Below are 19,137 nucleotides of genomic sequence, written 5' to 3' on the forward strand. Positions count from 1 at the left end.
GGAATATATATATGTCTTATGTAAAAGCTAATAGATTTTAACCTATCGGAAATATAGCATTCCATGGACAATAATTGAGAGTGCAAATCGGTGCAACTGTATTGCGACAATGGAGTCGGTTATTCCCGGATAACAGGAATGACTTGGGTTACCGTTAAATTTAAAAACAAATTAAAACGAAATAATCGCATAATACGGACCACAAGTGTGTGATCACTCAACACATCAACACATTTCCACATCACAAGGATTTTGTTTAAACTCTGATTCCGTGCTTTCAGAATTGTGGCGGGAAACATTAACGGTGCCTTCAAAGTGCGAAGAATCGAAGATTCGAACGATCAGGTTGTAGGTGAAATATGTTTGGCAAAGAGACTCGACCGCGAAGTTGTATCGAATTACGCTCTCACCATATCTGCGTTGGACGGCGGGGAACCTCAGTTAAGCAGGTATGTCGACAGTGTGGTTTTAATAAGTAGAGCCTTGCAAAGCAAGTTGTTTGGGTTTTTTTCTGGAGTTTTGTGAAGTTAAAAAAGATTTTGTAAAACTTTAATTCTAAATAAGATAAAGAGATGGAAAAGTATTATCCACATGTGTTTTTGTAGTACAATAGTAATAGCTATTAAAACCTTCTAGAAAGATCTTTCAGTGCTATTTATCTATACAATACAAACAATAATATTGTGTCTTGCAGCAACGCCAGTGTAATTATCCATATCCACGATGTCAATGACAATAAACCCGGATTCAACGCTTCCCACTACAGAGGAACAGTGAAGGAAAATAACCGCACAAAGACAAGAGCACCCCAACCCGTTCTTTCGGTAACTAGAAGTTGTCATGTCATTCACGTTGTAATTTGGGCATTACAGTTAAATGTAGATTGAAAACAGTTTTTTTTGTGTGATTTGCCTAAATCAGCGGTGCCCAACATTGGTTTGAAAGTAGCACGCAGGACGCAGGAAACATTTTTCTGGTAATTGTATGGTGTTTTAGCTCCAATAACGTTTAATCAGATTTTAAGGCAATCAAAAACAACAAAGATCGCACAAATGCCTGCCACGCGATAGTACCAAATACTTTTTTGTTGTTTAAAAATTTTGGAACAGTGTATCTTGGTTAAAACGTGTATGTATATTGTGTGACCAATTTGCTATTTTCAACCCTTGCTAACACATATTTGAAAATAAAATAATTTCAACTGGAAATACCGTTTTTCAAAACTTGCCTGTTTTGCAGCTCTACGCAACAGACAAGGACAGCACGTCCGAGTTCAAGTTCAAAATCATCGCCGGCAACGAGATGGAAGCATTCGAACTTCGCGACTGCGAGAACCACATCAGCGCATGCACGCAACTTGCCGCTAAGGTATCGGACCGTATTCAAATTTACGCCTGTGAGATAAAGCAAACGTTTTTTACTGTTTACATCATTTCCTTTGAAGTAACACGGCTTCGTTTAACGTATAGTCGAGAGGTTTATTTTGCCTCATGGTAAACTTTTGGTATTACTAACATGATTTTCTTCTTTAAGCTGACATTTCAGCAATTGGAGAAACGTGTTATTGTTGTTTTCAGTTTGTGGATTTCGAGTTGCGTTCGCATTACGAGCTGACCGTGCAAGTGGCAGACGCTCGCAATTCCATCTTGGCCAAAACTTCCACAGTGGAAGTGGTTGTTGACGTGGATGACGTAAACGAATATTCCCCCGAATTTCCCCCATATTTCTATTGGGTAAGTTTAGGGAATATTTAATCTAAACAACTTTCAACAATTGTATAGTCAACCTCGGTTACGATATGTTTTTTTTACGTTTGCTCCGAGATTGGAAAATATTACCACACAAGCGTTATAAACCATGTGGAATTTATATTTACAAGGCGGTTATCATACAATGCTAAATGTAACAATTGCACTTATTTTTAGGAGGAAGTTAGGGAAATGACGAAGGCGAACACAACCATCATGCGAGTTCACGCTGACGACAAGGACGGCGGTTACTTCGGCCAAGTGACATATAGTCTGGCGCCCTCTAGCGAGAACTGTCCACAATCTTACGATTTGTTCCATATAAACCCGAACACAGGAGAAATATTTGCGATACGAGAGTAAGTCTTTTAACCGCATTTATGTCATAGTCCCACATTGAAACATTGGTGGCAGAATGTAATGCATATTTGACAAGTATTTGCCTTTTGATTGTTATTATGTTTCGTGGGGTAGGATTTATTTCGGATTCTTTTGGCCCCAATTTTTATTTCGGGGTTCATGTACGCCTGCCCATTTTCTTCCTTTCTCCCCTGAGACATTCGTGTTCTGTTGAATCAAACTGAGTCTATACTCCACTTTAAAGTTATGGAATTACGTGGCTTTGTGCACAATACTCTCGTGTCAAGCGCTCTTCTGGCAAGACGGTGCTATCGGACAGCAGCCAGAACGTCTTCAAAAATAAGTGTTTATTCGAAATACCTTTTGTAACGCGCCCGAAGAAAACATATTACACAATACCACCACAAGCTGTGACAAACACAAATCCTAATCATCCTATATCGCAGCATCAACTATGAGGAGTGTGAGAGTTACCGACTGAGAGTGGTTGCAACGGATCTTTCTGGAGATAGCGACGAGGTCACAGTGTCAATTGTCGTTTTGCCCGTGGACGAATTTCCACCTGATTTCGGTCCAGAGTTTTTAGAGGACGGCAACCCCCGTTTCGTGTTCACGGTGCCATACGGCTCCCCGGCGGGCTACATAGTTGGACAGGTATTAATTGCATTTGGTTTTGGGTTCTTGGTGGTCGAAACACCTGGAATTTATTGGCCACGAAAAAGTGGTCGCAACAAATGGGGCTTTTGCATTCTATGAAATGTATAGATAGATTGGTAACAGTGAGTTTGAATGACAGTGAGCGTTGATAAATTGATTTTGGACGTTTTGCTTGGGAAAAGAGTTTTAAGTGAAAATGTGAAGATTAAATAGACCATTAGGTGCTTCTTACAAGAGAAGCACGAAGCGTCTTTTTTACGGACAGCTCGCATATTTTTTTTTAAATTACATCGAAACGTTTAAATGCCCAATGAAAAGAAAATACTTGCATACTAAACTTACATTGAACATTGAATTACAAAACCTGTCAAACTGTTTCTCAGAGACTTTCTATGTCGAATTTCAGGTGAACGCGACAGACGATGACGCGGGCGTGGACGGAAAGATCCGTTACCACTTGGACGAGTCGTCATCCGAATACTTCGTGGTGAACGAATCCACAGGGGTGATCACTCTCGCCCGGACGATCGATGACGGTAATTCCCGCATCATCGTTTTAACTGCCCAGTCCACTAGCTTGAAGAGTATGGTCCACATTTCGGTCGAAGTGTCGAGTAAGTGTTCCTTTTGTTTCGTGTAGAATACGGTCGATAAATAATAATTTGATGCGTGTTTGGCGTTTCTGATGGTTTTTGTTTTTGGACTAATTCACGGTTCCAGCCGCTATTCGATGTAATTCGCTCTAAAAATAAAGTTACAATTTTGAACAATTTGGTTTCACAATTGCTTTTTTGCTGCCAATGAGTTTGTCAAATCATCTTTCTGTGGGATAGCTTTAAAATTCCCTTTTATTGTTTGTTGCAGATACCCCACCAATCGCACTCGAAGCCCAAATCCTCTCAATCGTGTTCGGCATCATCGCATTCATCGCCTGTCTCATCGTAGCCGCACTCTGGTTCAAACACTGTCGCAACAAGAGAGCCGTCGCAAGGTCGGTATTTGATCGAGTATCAAACCAGGAAGAAAAATAAGAAATTGACTGAGCTTATATATATTGTTTTGAAACCGTCATTCTCATTTTTTTCAGGCTAATTTTTATTTCATCATGTCTGTTATTGGGACATGTGTCCAATCTGGTGTAAAATTTTGCTTCGATTAACAAAAAATTCCGCAACTTGACCAAAACTTTTACCCGAATAAAATATCCAATGCTAGTGTTGAAACTCAAACTCACTCATCAAATGCAAAAATTCACAGGGAAGAGGCGAAAACCGAACCAAAAACACCGTCATCTGAGGGCAACGGACGAATGGTACCTGACGGTAGTCCTGACCAAGCTCCTTTCTACGAACTGGGCAACGGCCGCCAGCAGGGGGCGCTCGCAGTATACGCACTGGGCAACGGTAGGGCGGCGAACGGCACCCGCTCGGGTGGAGATTATCAGGGACGGAAGAACTCAACCAATAAAAACGGAGTTGGTGTAAAGAAGGGAATTCATGGGACGGATCAAGGTAAATTGTTAATTAGATGTATTATTCGGGAGAGAGTATATTGTACCCACTGTACGTACAATAAAGCTGTAGTGATCGAGATGATCTTACAACTGAATCGTATATACTGAACACCAAAACGCTCTTGTAGATCGTACAATACCGAGGAAAAACCGTGTAAAATACACGTACTTAGATGATAAAATAAGCCAGACGTTTTGTGGCCTCCTATTTGATGCTACGTCATTTTATGGTGTTACCAAAGCCTTGGTCGTAATAACGCAATATCATCAACAGTGAACTTGGGCGGAAGTGCGAACAGTATCGACCTCAAGCGGATTTTGCGCCACCGAATGATGAAACCCCACGAACCTCCTCACACCGGAAACGACGGATCGGCGGAGGATGACGAAGTTAATCGAATCACGTCTACGTCATCATCGTCTGGACGTCAGTCGTCGTCAACTTCCCTCATCTCGGACAAAAAAGCCAGGGTTGCAGATTCCGGGATACAACAGGTGAATATTAGGGAGGTTTTTGTCACACCAGCTAAAATTAGGTGTCGTGATATGGGGTTAGCAGGGGCATTTTGGGATCGCACTGTAAAATAAGAATGCTGTCAACGCATCTGGCTTTATTTGAACATTGATTGCGAAAAATTGTTTTTTTTGTAATATTTGCCTAACTTGTGTAAAGGTAGCTTCGAGTGCTTTATTGCATTTTATTTGCAGAAACTGATGATGCCTTTGTAGGCGAAATCGATTTTTCGTATTTCATAAATTAACCGACTGACGGTAATCAGAAACACTTGGTTTCAAACTTAAACTCAACCCTTTTCTAGGACATGGATCGACTCTCGTTCGACGCCGGCGTCACTACACAAAACTCACTCACCCAATCAGAGAGCGTCGAAAGCATTCGAGAGTTCGGCAGCGACCAAGGACCACCCCCTCTGCCCCCCATTGACGTCACAACAGGAGCATACGCCAATCACGCAAGCAACATGAGCGGTGGCGGCGAGGAGATGGCTCCGGCGTTAGACGGCCTGGCGCCGGCCCCAATCCACCTGCCGGCTTCACTGGGCACGCTCGACGAGGCCCAGACGGACATTGGCCCCGAACAATTACAAGACTGGACACCTGAGTTCCAGCCTTTGACCAGCGTGTTTTCGGAGATCGCGAGACTCAGGGAAGAATCGGCGGCAATCCGGCAGGCGGCAGCAAAGCACCAACAACAACACGCGCGAACCCTGGCGTCGGCAAGTACAGCAGGGAGCAGAGCTACTAGCAATGCTTCCTCGGTGATGTCGGATAATCCCAATAGACCTCCGCCACTCCTTACCACAATACCACAACACACTGGCTCCATCGCGGCGCCGGTGCCAATTACAAGCAGTGGTGGAACCAAATCCAACATCGACTTGGGTCACGTGCCGCTGAAAGGCCTTCTACCTCGTCCGAATCCCCACTACCATCAGCAGGGACCCTCAGGGAACCCCCAGCAACACCCCTTGCGAAACCACCCTGCAGGGGTTCCGCCGCCTTACTCCTACGTAATGTCCACGCGACCCGCCAAGTCGAAGTCGCGTGGCTCGAAGGGATCGCGCTCTATTACGCCACCCAGTGGAATTGCCACGTCGGTGGAGTCGCTCCCACGCACGCCGAACAGCCACGAGTCGAGCTTCACCTCTCCCGCTATGTCCCCCAGCCTTTCACCGTCCCTTAGCCCGCTGGCCGAAAGGGCACCGGTCGATTCGCCGCAGGTGTCGTTGTCAGGCTCAACAGGGGTTAACCGCAGTCGTTCCGATGAAACAAACTTATCGTCTAAACGTGTTCCGACAGAGCGCATGGTTCACGTGTAACGCCACAGCCAGGGTGTTGCAGCTCCCTTGAAATTGGTTCTTTGTTGGTTAAGTTATTTTTTTTTTACTTACCGCTTTTCTCTTTTCATTTGTTGGGCGTTTCGCGGAACGGTACGAATTTGTTGTTTGTTTTTTGCACCCTGATATTTGTGGTAATTTACCCTTTCTTTCTTTTACATTTTCCCACCCAATTCCAGGGTTTTCTCGTCTCACTTCCATGACAAACAAATTAGATTCGAGTTTTTTGATTTGTTTTAGTGATGTTTTTTCTGCAGTACGTTTTACCGTCATTTTGTGGCACTTTGCTCAAAATATACCCACACAGTTTTGAGTTTCTAAATACGTGCCTTTGTAGCACCCATGCTCTCTCAGACGAATGTAAAAAAAAACACTTACAATGCCGCCATTTTCTTGGTCAGCACAACCATAGCGCAGTGGAAAAGCTGCTTCGCAAGCCGAAGATCCAATTACATTTCTGCTGTTTTCCAGTCTTCAACGTTGACGAGACTTGTTAAAATAACTGTGATGTTGCCGCTGTAATGTCAATCGTCTTTCGCAGTGAATATCCTTTGTCTTTGTCGCAATAGTTCGCGCTCCTTTATACTATTATCGTAATACACATATCATATACGTTTATCATGTTTGTGACTGAATGTTATCTCCTTGCTTGTGAGAGATTGTTAAAAGGGGGGTTTTAGGTTAATGTTTCTAAGGAAAAAATTAGGCTTGTTTGATACGAAAGGGTCGTTACCCAAACCTGGTTCACAATCGTATCGGGCCGAGGCCTACTGAAGCGAGAATTTTTCGAGCTAATTACCTTTCTCACTTGCCCACAACGCGAAAAAGTGCTGAGCTGATTCCGTCACGCACGGCCGCACGCATGGTCACGTTACTATGTAAACAAGGACGTTTCAATTGTTGCGTCAGAGACTGCGAGCAAGGCCAGAAGCATGACCGGGATGTGATGCTGTTGAAGGTTATTGTGTACTCTCGATATAGATTTCATGTGACGTTTTTGGCAATATACAATGGTTGTGTTACGCTGCTGCGCTGGGTACGAAGAAGCTAATTGGACAGGATACATGACTATAGTTAAGTGTTGCAGAAGCTCACCTAGGCTATGTTTAATGTACTTTGCTGCTTGGTTTGGTTTGAGCGATAGTCCTATAAAATAAAGTAATCGGGTAGCCTAACCTTGCTTGAATAAAGATCAGGAGTAACAACAACAGAAATATGTTTTTGGTTCAAGTTAAGTAGGATCACATCTTTTTTGGTTAATATATTGTTTTCAACAAAATGTTCGACTCTGATGATGTTATTTTTCCTGCTGATGATGAAGACTTCTCCAAATTTAAGCAGATGTGTGAGAACAAGGATGGATGGGCTGTGTGTTATAGCAAAAAGAATGTTACTGTCACCACAAAATCCCAAGAAAACTCCAATGTTAAACTTCTTCGGGTATGAAATAATAGTCTTTTATATATTAACAAAAAACTTGATTTTTATGTAGTGGGTGTTACTTCTGTAGCCTACATAAATACTTAGTCTTGTTGTGTTTAGCAAGAATATGCATTACACTTAATGTAGCTCAATAGAATTATAAATGCACATCGCTAAAGCCAATGTGCAACATCTATTGATTTTCTTTAATATTGATTTCACAATTCACAAATTTATGTCAGACAATGTCAACATTACCCCCAGATGTTAAACAGAACGCCTTCTATTTTTAGGCTGTAACATCATTTAGTGATGTAAGTGCAGCCACCATATTCGATGTGGTGCATGATACAGAATACAGAAAAAAATGGGACCATGATATGATTGACATGACGGAGGTGTGCAAAATATGTGTCAACAATACAGTCTCTTACTATGCAGGTATAGTTTACTGAGATATATGTGTATTTATTGTCTGTTTTGGTGCCTTATTAGGGCTGTTGGTATGTAGGCTAACTTCATGCATTATTGATGCTCCTTGAGTCTTGATTTAAATGTGGTAAGGAGGCAACATTGTTATGTTCCCGAAGAACATACTAGTTTTCTCCAGACATAAATTGTCAAAATTTCTCAATGTTTCATATCGACATACATGTGTAAGTCTCTTGTCACATGGCATTATGTTGTTTATTCGAAAATACTAAGCATTCAGAAGCAGGTTGGCACATGTTATTACAGTGATCTTGTCTCACAAATAGCCACATGTTTTTATGAACCAGTACTTGATTTATTTCAGTTAAATGTCCACCGCCGGTTAAACCTCGTGACGTAGTATTTCTCTGTTCATGGATCGCCTATCCCAACATGAGGGAGCCCACGGAATACATCATGATCAACAAGTCTGTCTCACATACTGTAAGTGATCAAAATGACTTGTCTGTTTGTACAGTGAGGCAGCAATGTTTGTCCCTTTTCATGAATATATTTGCATTAACTAGGGCCCGACAAGAGAATGGTCCTAAAGGCAGGGCATTCCATTTATTATATTCATAACACTGATGGCCTGTAAAAACTTAAATGTGACATCTTTGCTTGAATTTATACAAATTCCTCAATTACAATGAAACGCTCTGTCTTTAAGACTGTAGGGCACTTGTTAAAGTTAGATGAATACTAGCAGTGCTGTCCTCAGGTTATCCAAGTAATAATACAGTTTACATAACACAGGATTACCCACCCAAAAACAGCATGGTGCGAGCGATCTCCTTGGTGACAGGTTACCTGATAAGACCCACTGGACCCAACTCTGCAGACCTAACCTATTTAACACATTTCGACCCCAAAGGTATTTCGTACATACAATGTTATTAAAACGTTAAGGCGTTGTAAGCCAGGTATATTTCTTGCTCTGTGTGGATGTGTCCCGACCTCGAGCGATTTGTCATATCCCGTTGCTTTTGATATGCATTTCCTCTCTCGGCCCTTGCGGTGGCTTTGGGCTGTAAACTGTTTCAGAATGCTGCCTTTTAACGAGCATACGTGTTGTCGTTTCGGCGTACAGGCGAAGCCTACACTGTTTCTGCATGTATGTTGAGATTTAGTAATTAGCGCTCGCGGCTTACGCTTGCATTATTTACGCCGTAATGTAAGCCCTTTGACACGATTATGTCCATTTGTCACCTATGGATAACGGATCACTTCGTATGACACGAGAGCCACCGATTTCTCGGTACCTTTACCTTTTCAAAGAATACTTTGTGTTTGCAGGAAAACTGCCGAAGTGGGTTGTCAACAAGGTTGCGGAATTCTTCACTCCGAAGGTAAGCTCACGTTACTGTCTTTTCTCCTTCTTTCGTGGTCGCTTGCTCTTGCAGCAGACGGTGCTGTTTAAACCAGATGTCGTGTGCTCACAGTCCTGTTGGGTTAAAATTTCACGGAAACGCCACGAAACCAATCGTTTATTCATTTCCGTCAGTTATTTCACATTCCTGCTGTTTTTAACACTGATGAATGTTTCAAAACATCGGGACGCAGTTGACTTACGCTCGTTTGGGACTTAATTTCGTGAAAACAGAATCAATCCCAACAGTTTACCACGTACAATAGGTTATAAGCCACGCACGTATATACACGAAAATCTTGATTGTTTGCTGGTTGCTGTAACAAGAATCATATCTAAACAAGGGTTCTTGGTACTGTTTTCGGATTATTAATTGGATTAACAACACTGCGTCGTTACCAAACAAATTTACGCCCAGTGCTTACACCCTGCTTGTATGGAATGCACAAATGTTATGCTGATGGTGTTTATCAGTGACGCAAACTGTGCTTGTTTGAACTAGTTGAATGGAATTGATTAATGGGTTTAACATTCTTGCATTCTTACATTTGTATTACGTTTGAGTAATACCACTATACTTTTGTTTCTCTTCTGTATCAGTTAGGTTGCCATTTTTAACGCCACATAAGAAAGGAGTTAAAATTGCGTGCGTCCCAAGATCTATCCATACATTCAGTGGGGAACATTTATGGACACAATTGCATTCATGTTACATAGCTGTGGGACATCTACTTATCTTAGCTTAGTATTGATCAGTCTGCTTGACCCACGTTCGAAATTCAATCATCGCCGTCGCCAATGCAGGTCGACAATATTTAATCCATGCGCAGAAATCCGCATTTTCCCTGCAAAAAAACACGATTGTAAGAACTAAAAACGTTTTGGTGTTTGTTAATTCAGTTTAACCTCTAAAATTAATATTATTGTTAAGATAGATTACATGGTATCACTTTGGCGGGGATGAAGCTGTTACTCCATGCAGTGATTATGTGATCTATTCACACTGATTCTCTCTTTGTTGACGTGTAGCGAGAAAATCAGTTCCGCGACCTTTAACCCCTTATAGTAGTTTTCAGCTATATCTGTCTCTACATCAGCGAAATTCCGAACTTCATCGGACGCTTAATCGCTTGTTCCACCTTGTACGCCAAAGCGAAGTAATGCGGGTGAATAATTCATACAGTGCGAGCGGGTCCGGTGACAGTATTGGCGGCTTTTCGACTTTGCTGATGTCGGAAGCAAAAATGATAGCGCGCCCCTCATCATCCCCAGTCGCCTCAACGCGTAACCGCGAAATTATATTTTCTCGAATTCCACCGGTCCAGTGCCATTCGCTGACGTGGAATACATTCGAGTTTATTGGGTTACGCACACGCGGTAGGAAGTGTCGCAAAGCTTCGATCGCACTGACGTTAAATTTGCGCTTTAATTTCCGCTAAAATCGCTTTGAAAGAGTGCGGACGCAATTATAAAAATAGCAACTCATCAATGAAACATTTAATCTATATCTCGAGTGGTTAATATAGTTTTTGAAATTCGCGTAAAAGCGGATTTCTGCATTGTGTGTGCACACATGTGAAGGTTTATCAACTGTGTGTTTGATGTATTTGCGTGAATGCCATTTGTCATTGAAAAGTTCAATTTTAAATCAATTCTTTTGAGGGCACAGTTAATTTACTAGTCATGAAAATGCTACTGGAAAAATCGTCAAAATGCTATTGAAACAAAATTTACAAAATGTCATATAATGAACTTATGCTTCGGTGTTGCCTGCTCAAATATCAACCAACTCCGACAATTACCAACTACCCTTTCGCAACATTTTTTTTTACATTTTGCAATACCCCCGGTATATTATTTGACAAATCACTGACATATTCGCCCCTGTGTATCGATTGACATTTACATGCTACGTGGCATTCGTCAAAGGGCGAATCGTCGTCATTACGTGTCCCCTAATGGCGGTTCGTTACTCCTATTAGCAGAAGACGTACGGTTTGCGTTGTGCACTTGTTCTCGCGCCCCCATCATTACGCCTTCCTCTCCTGTGGGGTCGCTCAAGTTGGTCGGAACGCAACGCACTAATTGATGTAAATGAAAAAAATCCGTCCCGAACAAGTCACTGGCATCTGGTGGCCCGATCCTCCGTCAATCCAATTGACGCCTCGTGCAGTGCTGCTGTCGGTGTATGCATTATTTATTTTACGACAAATAACGGCGGCAGGTCACAGCGCACATCTGACCTACCGAGTAAAGGTTTCTTGGGTGCGTGTCGGGTAAAATGCCAGCGGAAAGATATGAGATAACCTCCTGCTCTTGACCTTATGTTAAGTAAATTTCTTCGCGGTAATTTAGTTATTTTACTCGGTCGGTTTTTGAGGTATGGTTTTCACCAGTAGCACAATAAAGAAACATGTATAATAAATTTTGATGTATCCTGAACGCAGTTTCTATGCTCAGTCTGACTGTTACATTAACCATGCAGACCACGTCATGTGACCACAATGTCTTACACCACAATTACTTGCAATTTGAATAGGCATTCTCGAGCAGGAAGGGGTTTAGATTGGTATTATATGCCATGTTTTATATCCTGTAGGCAAAACGTTTATTTTTAATACCGGACGTTTAGCCCGAAATCTATTTACGGTATAACTATAGCCTCCCGCTGTCTTTAGTAAGGTTGCTGGCTAATGACGTGACGTTTTTGTACCGGTTGGACGCTGAGAATGTCACCGCTGATTCGTTGGTGCAAGCACACGCCCACATAACTACTTGGTTCGCCAAGTCAGCGGGTTTTGTTGTTGGTTGTGGAAGTTGCGTTGTTGTCATGCATATCTCTATCACGTGCATGTGTTGTACAGTGGGCGATTTCACTAAATCGTGCAGTGCAACGAAATGAAACTGACGCTTTCAAGCAAACTCGGTGTAACGCCAACGACTTTGAATGTTGTTGATGGTGCATTTAATTGTTTGTGGTTGTAATTGCGGAAACCAACCTTGTACTAGAAGCAGTAAACCCTATACACATTTTGCAATGTTGTACAGATTTAAAATATACGCAATTCTCTTCGATGCTCTTCAGTCATCGCCAGTTTCGATTTAACAGTTGCACATGGTCTAGATATGAATCATCGTAAAAGTTGCATCAGACAATATATCGACACATTCCGTATTCATCTTCCACTGGAGTGCATTATACAATCCGACAAGGTCCACGTTGAGCTGCAAAACACAAGTGGCCAGTACTGATATGCTAATTGTGCCATCAACGTTTCGTTTGACTCCGTACGACCCAATCGACGTGGAGTGTGAGAGTAAGCACGAGAATAGCTTTGGGAATAGAACTTGTCAAACGGAAATCGATACGTGGCGTGTTTAGCTCCTTAACACGCCTAACTGTCCAACGCATATGAGCGTGTTGTCAAATACACCTCTCAACATCCTTGCATATGTCGCGTCTCGCACTTGTGGCCACCTTGATGTATTAAATATTAATGCCTCCGAAGGGCTTTCGGGGCCACTAATCGCGGGCCAAGTGGCGTTGGTGTGACTTGGCAATTAGGACGGTGGTCCAACTGGAGCCGCACTTCAGGTCTACCGAGGCGTGTCCTGTTCTTTTAATCGCTTGGGAAATTTGTCCTCAGCGAATGGAGGCGTAATTCGATTGGGTGATTATGCACATGTACGGTTTCAAGAAACGCATTATATGTTGAAGTTCGTTTTTGAAAGCAAAACGGTTCAAGCCTTTCACTTTCTGGACATACGTTGTTGCTTTAGCGAACGCGAAAGCGCAGCGGTGATGTAAACAGTGAAACGAGCAGCTTGAATGGCAAAACCGCACCGCATGCCTTTTTTAGCACTGTGGTAAACGCGTCAGCGAAAAAGGCATAATTCCTTCCTGACTGACTGCCTCGTGACATTGGGATGTTGACTCGACCCAGAAACAGGCACATGATAAACTTCCATATTATAGAACACGGGTCGAACGCTGCAGATGCGCACCTTTCATTCGTTGGTTTAAAACAATGAATGGTAAGTTAATGGTTTAAAATCGCAACTGGAGAAACATTATTGAAATTGCGGTGCGCGTTGTCACAGCATTTTTGTGCCAAAGTCTTCATTATCATGCTTACAGTATATCATGGTGGTGAGACTCTTTTATAACCGACGATTATTATATCGATAAATGTTACAGAGAATGCGACTTACTCATCTTAAACCTATACATGTATGCAGGTCATCTACCGTATCCATAAAGCGGCGAAGAAATACCCGGCGTGGAAACAGAAGCACTCCCCCAATCATAAACCCTGGTTGTGGCCTGAACAATGTCGTCTTCCAATGGCTCGACCTGGTCAGCTTTCCGCAAAGTATGACCGCACTTTAGTCCCATACCCTTCTTTAAATATATGTAAATATCACATGATAATCGGGTATCGTATAAGTCACCACAAACATCTGATTGAAGCATGATAACTCATATTACACTTTCCCAACTGTGGAAAATTTACGTTGCATTTTCGTGTCAAAAGTTAGTTATATTTGTCACAGAAACGTTACGGCTAATTGACTTGATTGTTTTTTGTCTCCAACTGAGGCGAATACATTGAAGTAGTGTCGTTATTAGTTGTGCCAAATCATCACTTAAAAGCATATCGGTTTATTCGAATTAACTCGCAATACTCTCTATAAAACTAACGCAGTCTTCTTACGTCGTATCGTTCTACCACTGCAGAGTGGACGAAGTTGAAGTCATCGATGAAACGTCAGCAAAGGAACAGAACGGCACAAACGGCGGATTTTCAAAGGATCCCAACGTGGTTAGCGACGACGAGGAAGACTGAACCAATCCTTGTTCCCTGTATATTTCTATGCGTTCTTGAATGCAAATCCAAATCCGACCAAGTGCCTTCATTTCTTCCCGCTCCAAATCACGCGATACATTTTCAAACTATTTCTAAATTGTTGTTAAAGGCCACTTGTGCGTAGGTACGTGTGTGTGTATGATCCATTGGTAAGCACAGCAACACAACCATGGCCGCCGACCTTTTCATATTTTTGTATTATTTAAAGCTTGTACAAATTTTGGTGGCATTTCTGTATGTTTTTCTGATTCGCTGGTTTCTAATTCCAATGCAAGGGCCCCTTTTTTTGCATAAGCTGGCGCCAAAACGAACAGCTTATGTCACGACTGGGGCGTTCGCGATAGCTGTGCATGCCTACCAAGGTGCTCGTGTAGCCAAAGGCGGAAGTCTCTAAGACTGTTGGTATTCGTTACACGCAATTACGTTCATGTAACACCAAGATTCTGTAGCTTAGCTTTTGCGGATTTCGCGGCCATTTTGCGGATTCTGAAACGCTATTTTGCCAATACTTGAACTCGCCCGTTGTTAGTTGCGGCACGGGTGCATCGCGCGGTGTAATATTGTACGCATAATTTTATTTTGTCGGTATGCCGTCTTATTTGCAAAAAAACATCGCTGCTTGATTGGTCTGTTCGCACTGGTCTATTAGCGCGTTGCTGAACAAAAAAAAGCAGTAAATCTTTCTATTCTTTTATCGTATTTATAAATATATATTGCGTATTTTTACAATGCTTTGCTGTAGAAAGAGATGCAGTCGCTCTTGCAGTAAAAACACAAAACAAGTTTGCACGGCCCCTCTGGCCACACAGCGAGTTCCCACCCCGAATATTTGTGCACCTTTCCGCTCACCTACTAAGTTTTTGCAATGTTCCTTCCGTCGCGTGTTCGGCTCTGCTCTTAACGTTTCGTAGCGCTGTACGTATGTTGCTGTTTTCGTGTAGTTTTAGTTTGTTCCGTTTCCCTCATATTTTCGAACCGTGGCAATATCGGTGTTTGCCTTTTGTAGAAATACGTTTGGCAATGACAATAAAAGCAACCCAAATTGGACTGCACAACTTTTTGAAAGAATTCATTGTAAAATGAGGTTTGTTTTATGTATCTCTACAAACTGCAACAAAACTCTCCCAAATCCAAATTGCTTGCAAACAATTGTTTTTGTTTAAGCGCTGCGAATTGGTAATACAGCATGAACATATCGAAATAACATAAATTGCGTTGCATATGATCGGGATTTGAAAATCACTTTAATAAAATGGGAGGTATAGGATCAACCCTCGTAGACATTTGCCGGCAATCCCCTGCAACCATGTCCAGTTACCTGAAAACATAAGTTTTGTACAAACGGTTTGTCAAAACTTCATGCATAGAAGTCAAAATGTGATATTAAGTCAAATTGTTCAAAGAAAAGTATCTACAGCTTAAATCAAAACTAATACACTTGTAGCATCTGGTCTTAAAACTTCAAATATAAATATACATACAATAATCACCTTAAAAACTGCTCCAGAAGTGTCCCCTACTTCGCTCTTCACCGATTGGTTTCGTGAAGACGTGACGTACAATTCATCGAGGTTCGGTCCACCGAAACAACATGAGGTTGTTTTTAAAGCCACGTCACTGATTTTTACAGTCTGTATGATCTTTCCTGTCGTTAGACATAAAGTAAACAGTTTGTGACCAGATTGAAACCTACTATAGGAAGAAAAGTGTTGTGTCGAATTGAAGGCGTTTAAAAGATTGGGAAATACGTTTGTCAGATTACGTGTGCCATTCAAAAAGCACAATGCAACAAGTTTGTAAAACTTAGAGCTACCAATACTTACCGACATTAGGATCGACCTTTAGAAGTTGTCCCGTAAAAAACATGGCTATCCAAAGGTTGCCGTCCAAATCAATACAATGTCCGTCCGGAATTCCGTCAGGCTCTCTTTGAAACTTGTGCGCCACCCGGCAGTTGGTCACATTTCCAGTAGTGAGGTCGTAGTCGTAGGCGTGAATGCAAAACTGCAGCGAATCGCAGTAATACATGACCTTCTTGTCGGCAGTCCACGACAAACCGTTGGAAATGTCAACTGGAGCAATTTTTTTCGACATGCTTTGATCGGTGTCAAGGCAGAAGAGTGCCCCCTCTTTTGACCTCGGATTGCCTGGCGACGTTTCGTTTCCCATTGTTCCTGTGACAAGTTATGACAAAGTGTTAAAACTAGATTTGGTTTCGGAACTATATGCAATCCCACATCCGAGTTTCAAACTGTGCATCTAAAATAGCTGTCACATGTGATGACTCCCAGTTGATTCACCAATGTTGTTCGCTGTCTCATACTATACGTTAAAAATTCGAAGCTTGCAGACGCCACGCAGTAAAGTAGCACCCGATTTTGTAATCCAGTTTACTCTTAAAAAGTGTTTTAGTGGCCATATCAACTTGCACCATAACTACCTGTGAAAGTCAGTCGCAATGGCCACATTATTTACAAAACATCTACACGTACGAAAGGTATATTTTTCAAGCTTTTCACAAACCTGCCCAAAATCTTCCGGCGGGGTCGCACTTTCCATCATTAAATCGACTGTGTGGAAATTCGAGATTCGCTTCCTTGATTGTTTCAGTTTCACCTGTTTCCTCGTCGAGAAATGCAAAGCGATGTTCGGCAGCCACTACTAAGCCACCTTTTTTTCTGGGAACGACGGCGCCGATTGTTGGATCTGTGAAATACGTCAAGAACAGCGTGACGGACCAACTACTCTTAGGCTAGTATACTTGGCCTGGTTCCACAAACTTTTTAGGTCGTGACCCATTTGTACTGGGTAAAATTTTCCACGACCTTACAAGTTTGACGGTAATATTTAGATATGTTAAGTGTGCGCTGAGTATTCGATCGCTTTTTCCAACAAAGCAAGTCCAAAGAAGCTGAAGCTGCTTTATTTTACTGCCAGTATTTTTAACCAACGTCACTGACAAGTGGGGGCAAGAAGCCAAAAAGTTAAGTATCCTAAATCCAAATAAAATGTTATACTTTGTGTGACCTTGAACTCTTGACGACCCATCAAATTGCGACACCCGAAAGCCCTGCTATAAGTAACGCAAGTCTTATATGTTAAGCAACAAGATCGTCTGCATAGGTTAGTAGTTCACCTAACTTGAATGCAATTTCCTGATGCTACTAGTGTAATTTAATTGCTGCAGAAAGGTGTTCTCGAATATATATAGGAATATCTGTTCCTGGAGCTTGCTTCATATACTGAATCAGGATTGGACATATAAATGCGACATTCTTTTGTGCACATCTATTGAGCAAGTTGATAATATTGTTACAAAGGAATCGAAAAACCGGTTGTTCGGTAACTAGTCATTCACTTCGAAGGAATGCCAACATGAATAAAGTTTGCAGAATGAAAACTTTAGGCCAGGAATTATGCAAAGGTTTGATGTATGTTATTATCACAAACCTGGCAGGTATGTAGATTTCATCTGTCTATTCGCAGGGTTCCACCTGTGCACAGCCGACTTGTTGATATCAACGAAAAGCAAAGTTTGACTGACGTCATCCCAATGCGGTCCTTCTCCAAGTGAACAATCGAATTCTTTCACTATGGAAACATTTGCTGCCGACATACTTGCTATTATGGAGTGACGCCAAACACTCGTTGAGTCCAATAGGATTGCAAAATACTGCCGAATAAATTTTAGATGTGTGTTACTATGCAATGCTGGCTATAAACACGGATTTCCTTTAGCTGATAAATGCAACTGGTCCAACATTGTGGGAGAAATGGTTTGTTTGTGCTTTTGTTCGCCTCGCGAACTGCTGCATTTGGGTGGCAATCAGCGTCCGCCATTACTTGATCGCTTTGTTTGGTTTCTAGCTGTAAACGTCCAAGCACCTTTAAACATATGTTGCATACTCTCGTACTGTTTCAAAGTGCCTTTAAGTTCAATACAATAACGTATCACATTCTTCTATCCTTTTCCGTCTTCTCAACTAAACCCTAATTGCCAGGAATAAATCCTTTAAGTTGGACATTTCGCTGCAGGCGAACAAGCACTCGAAGCTTCACAAATAGGCTGTCTGCGCCAGAATTTTGATGCCGACACCACGGCGTGCAGCACACGTCACGGTTCAGTGGATGTACTTTGGATTGCCAGCGGTAGTGCTGAGTCAGTCTACTAGTTGAATAGTCGATCATTTGTTGAAGTTGTGGTTGCCCTTTTTCTTCTTATCAGCATCATGGACACAAAATAAATATTGTTGCAGCATTGCTGGCCGTGATAGCGGCTAAAACGATTAAATTCTGGTTTCCTGCACAGTGGTGATGCCACGATGTCATGAAAGCTAATGTGAAGTGGTGGTCTAATTGAAAGTTTATGCTACTTATGCTGGCTATTGATTAAAGTTCGTTTTAGTAAAACAAGTGCAAGGCGAATGTCAAACTGTCATCTCACACTATATTAATCACACTTTCTCTGCGCCATTGACGGGATCACTTCGGCATCAGTTGCTTAGCTTGTTGTTGGACAACCTATGAGTTTTTCTAAAACGTTGGAAATAAGTTTGCAAAAACCTTTCTGTAAATTGTCTAATTTTGGCGAAATAAGTAGCTGGTTGTCGATATACGGAAACAGGAGGTGCGCTATTTGATGTTGCATGTTTTTGTATTGTTTTAGTTGGTACGCTTCCCTCATATTTTTGGACCGTGGCAATATCGATGTTTGCCTTATGTGGAGATACGTTTGATAACCACATTAACAGCAACGCGACTTCGACGGCACAAATGATTACTGCATACCTTTTATGCTTTTATATTTAAAGGAGTTGATTGTAAAAGGCAAGATGTTTTCATGTAGGAATTATGCTTTCACTGCAACAAAACT

General features: G+C 41.9%; 3 protein-coding genes across 5 annotated transcripts in view; 2 read left to right on the top strand and 1 right to left on the bottom strand.

The window, feature by feature from the left end:
* The window catches only part of LOC145911643 (protocadherin-16-like), a 45,768-nt gene extending 39,037 nt beyond the window's left edge, over window positions 1-6,731 (top strand). The window contains exons 42-52 of one of the 2 annotated variants that reach the window (XM_082999049.1): window positions 282-449; window positions 695-824; window positions 1,240-1,368; window positions 1,578-1,733; window positions 1,926-2,107; window positions 2,555-2,762; window positions 3,172-3,379; window positions 3,630-3,756; window positions 4,023-4,281; window positions 4,516-4,773; window positions 5,097-6,731. In XM_082999049.1, coding sequence (XP_082855175.1) covers window positions 282-449; window positions 695-824; window positions 1,240-1,368; window positions 1,578-1,733; window positions 1,926-2,107; window positions 2,555-2,762; window positions 3,172-3,379; window positions 3,630-3,756; window positions 4,023-4,281; window positions 4,516-4,773; window positions 5,097-6,116 — 2,845 coding nt within the window. In that variant the 3' untranslated portion in view covers window positions 6,117-6,731. The remainder of the gene's footprint in view (window positions 1-281; window positions 450-694; window positions 825-1,239; window positions 1,369-1,577; window positions 1,734-1,925; window positions 2,108-2,554; window positions 2,763-3,171; window positions 3,380-3,629; window positions 3,757-4,022; window positions 4,282-4,515; window positions 4,774-5,096) is intronic. The other variant, XM_082999050.1, reaches the window with a different exon arrangement.
* Window positions 6,732-7,368: 637 nt separating this feature from the next.
* Window positions 7,369-18,947, top strand: LOC145910159 (START domain-containing protein 10-like). 2 transcript variants are annotated; one of them, XR_014403190.1, is made up of 8 exons: window positions 7,369-7,574; window positions 7,850-7,997; window positions 8,353-8,471; window positions 8,784-8,901; window positions 9,324-9,376; window positions 13,636-13,769; window positions 14,135-15,214; window positions 18,931-18,947. XR_014403190.1 is itself a non-coding variant. In XM_082997184.1 (7 exons), the coding sequence occupies exons 1-7, from the start codon at window positions 7,413-7,415 to the stop codon at window positions 14,241-14,243; spliced, it is 843 nt and encodes a 280-aa protein (XP_082853310.1). In that variant the 5' UTR covers window positions 7,369-7,412; the 3' UTR covers window positions 14,244-15,311. The 2 variants fall into 2 exon arrangements, 1 of the variants encoding a protein (XP_082853310.1); XM_082997184.1 differs by lacking the exon at window positions 18,931-18,947 and having other exon boundaries at window positions 14,135-15,311.
* LOC145910158 (regucalcin-like) lies at window positions 15,462-18,050 on the bottom strand. The gene is made up of 5 exons (XM_082997182.1): window positions 17,715-18,050; window positions 16,788-16,970; window positions 16,088-16,438; window positions 15,755-15,909; window positions 15,462-15,582 (listed from the first exon to the last, which is right to left on the bottom strand). Exons 1-5 carry the CDS (start codon window positions 17,878-17,880, stop codon window positions 15,532-15,534), a joined length of 906 nt encoding a protein of 301 aa, XP_082853308.1. The 5' UTR covers window positions 17,881-18,050; the 3' UTR covers window positions 15,462-15,531.
* Window positions 18,948-19,137: the final 190 nt, after the last annotated feature.

Source organism: Ascidia mentula, chromosome 8 (genome assembly GCF_947561715.1).
Source record: "Ascidia mentula chromosome 8, kaAscMent1.1, whole genome shotgun sequence".
Lineage (NCBI taxonomy): Eukaryota > Metazoa > Chordata > Ascidiacea > Phlebobranchia > Ascidiidae > Ascidia > Ascidia mentula.

Bases quoted from the DNA above. Each gene is read 5' to 3' on its own strand.
- LOC145910159 (XM_082997184.1), top strand. From the start codon at position 7,413: ATGTTCGACTCTGATGATGTTATTTTTCCTGCTGATGATGAAGACTTC. The intron at 7,998-8,352 runs GTATAGTTTACT...GATTTATTTCAG, and splicing joins TACAGTCTCTTACTATGCAG to TTAAATGTCCACCGCCGGTT. The intron at 8,472-8,783 runs GTAAGTGATCAA...TACATAACACAG, and splicing joins ACAAGTCTGTCTCACATACT to GATTACCCACCCAAAAACAG.
- LOC145910158 (XM_082997182.1), bottom strand. From the start codon at position 17,880: ATGTCGGCAGCAAATGTTTCCATAGTGAAAGAATTCGATTGTTCACTT. The intron at 16,971-17,714 runs GTTTGTGATAAT...CGTATTTCACAG, and splicing joins GAAATCTACATACCTGCCAG to ATCCAACAATCGGCGCCGTC. The intron at 16,439-16,787 runs GTTTGTGAAAAG...AACTTGTCACAG, and splicing joins CGCCGGAAGATTTTGGGCAG to GAACAATGGGAAACGAAACG.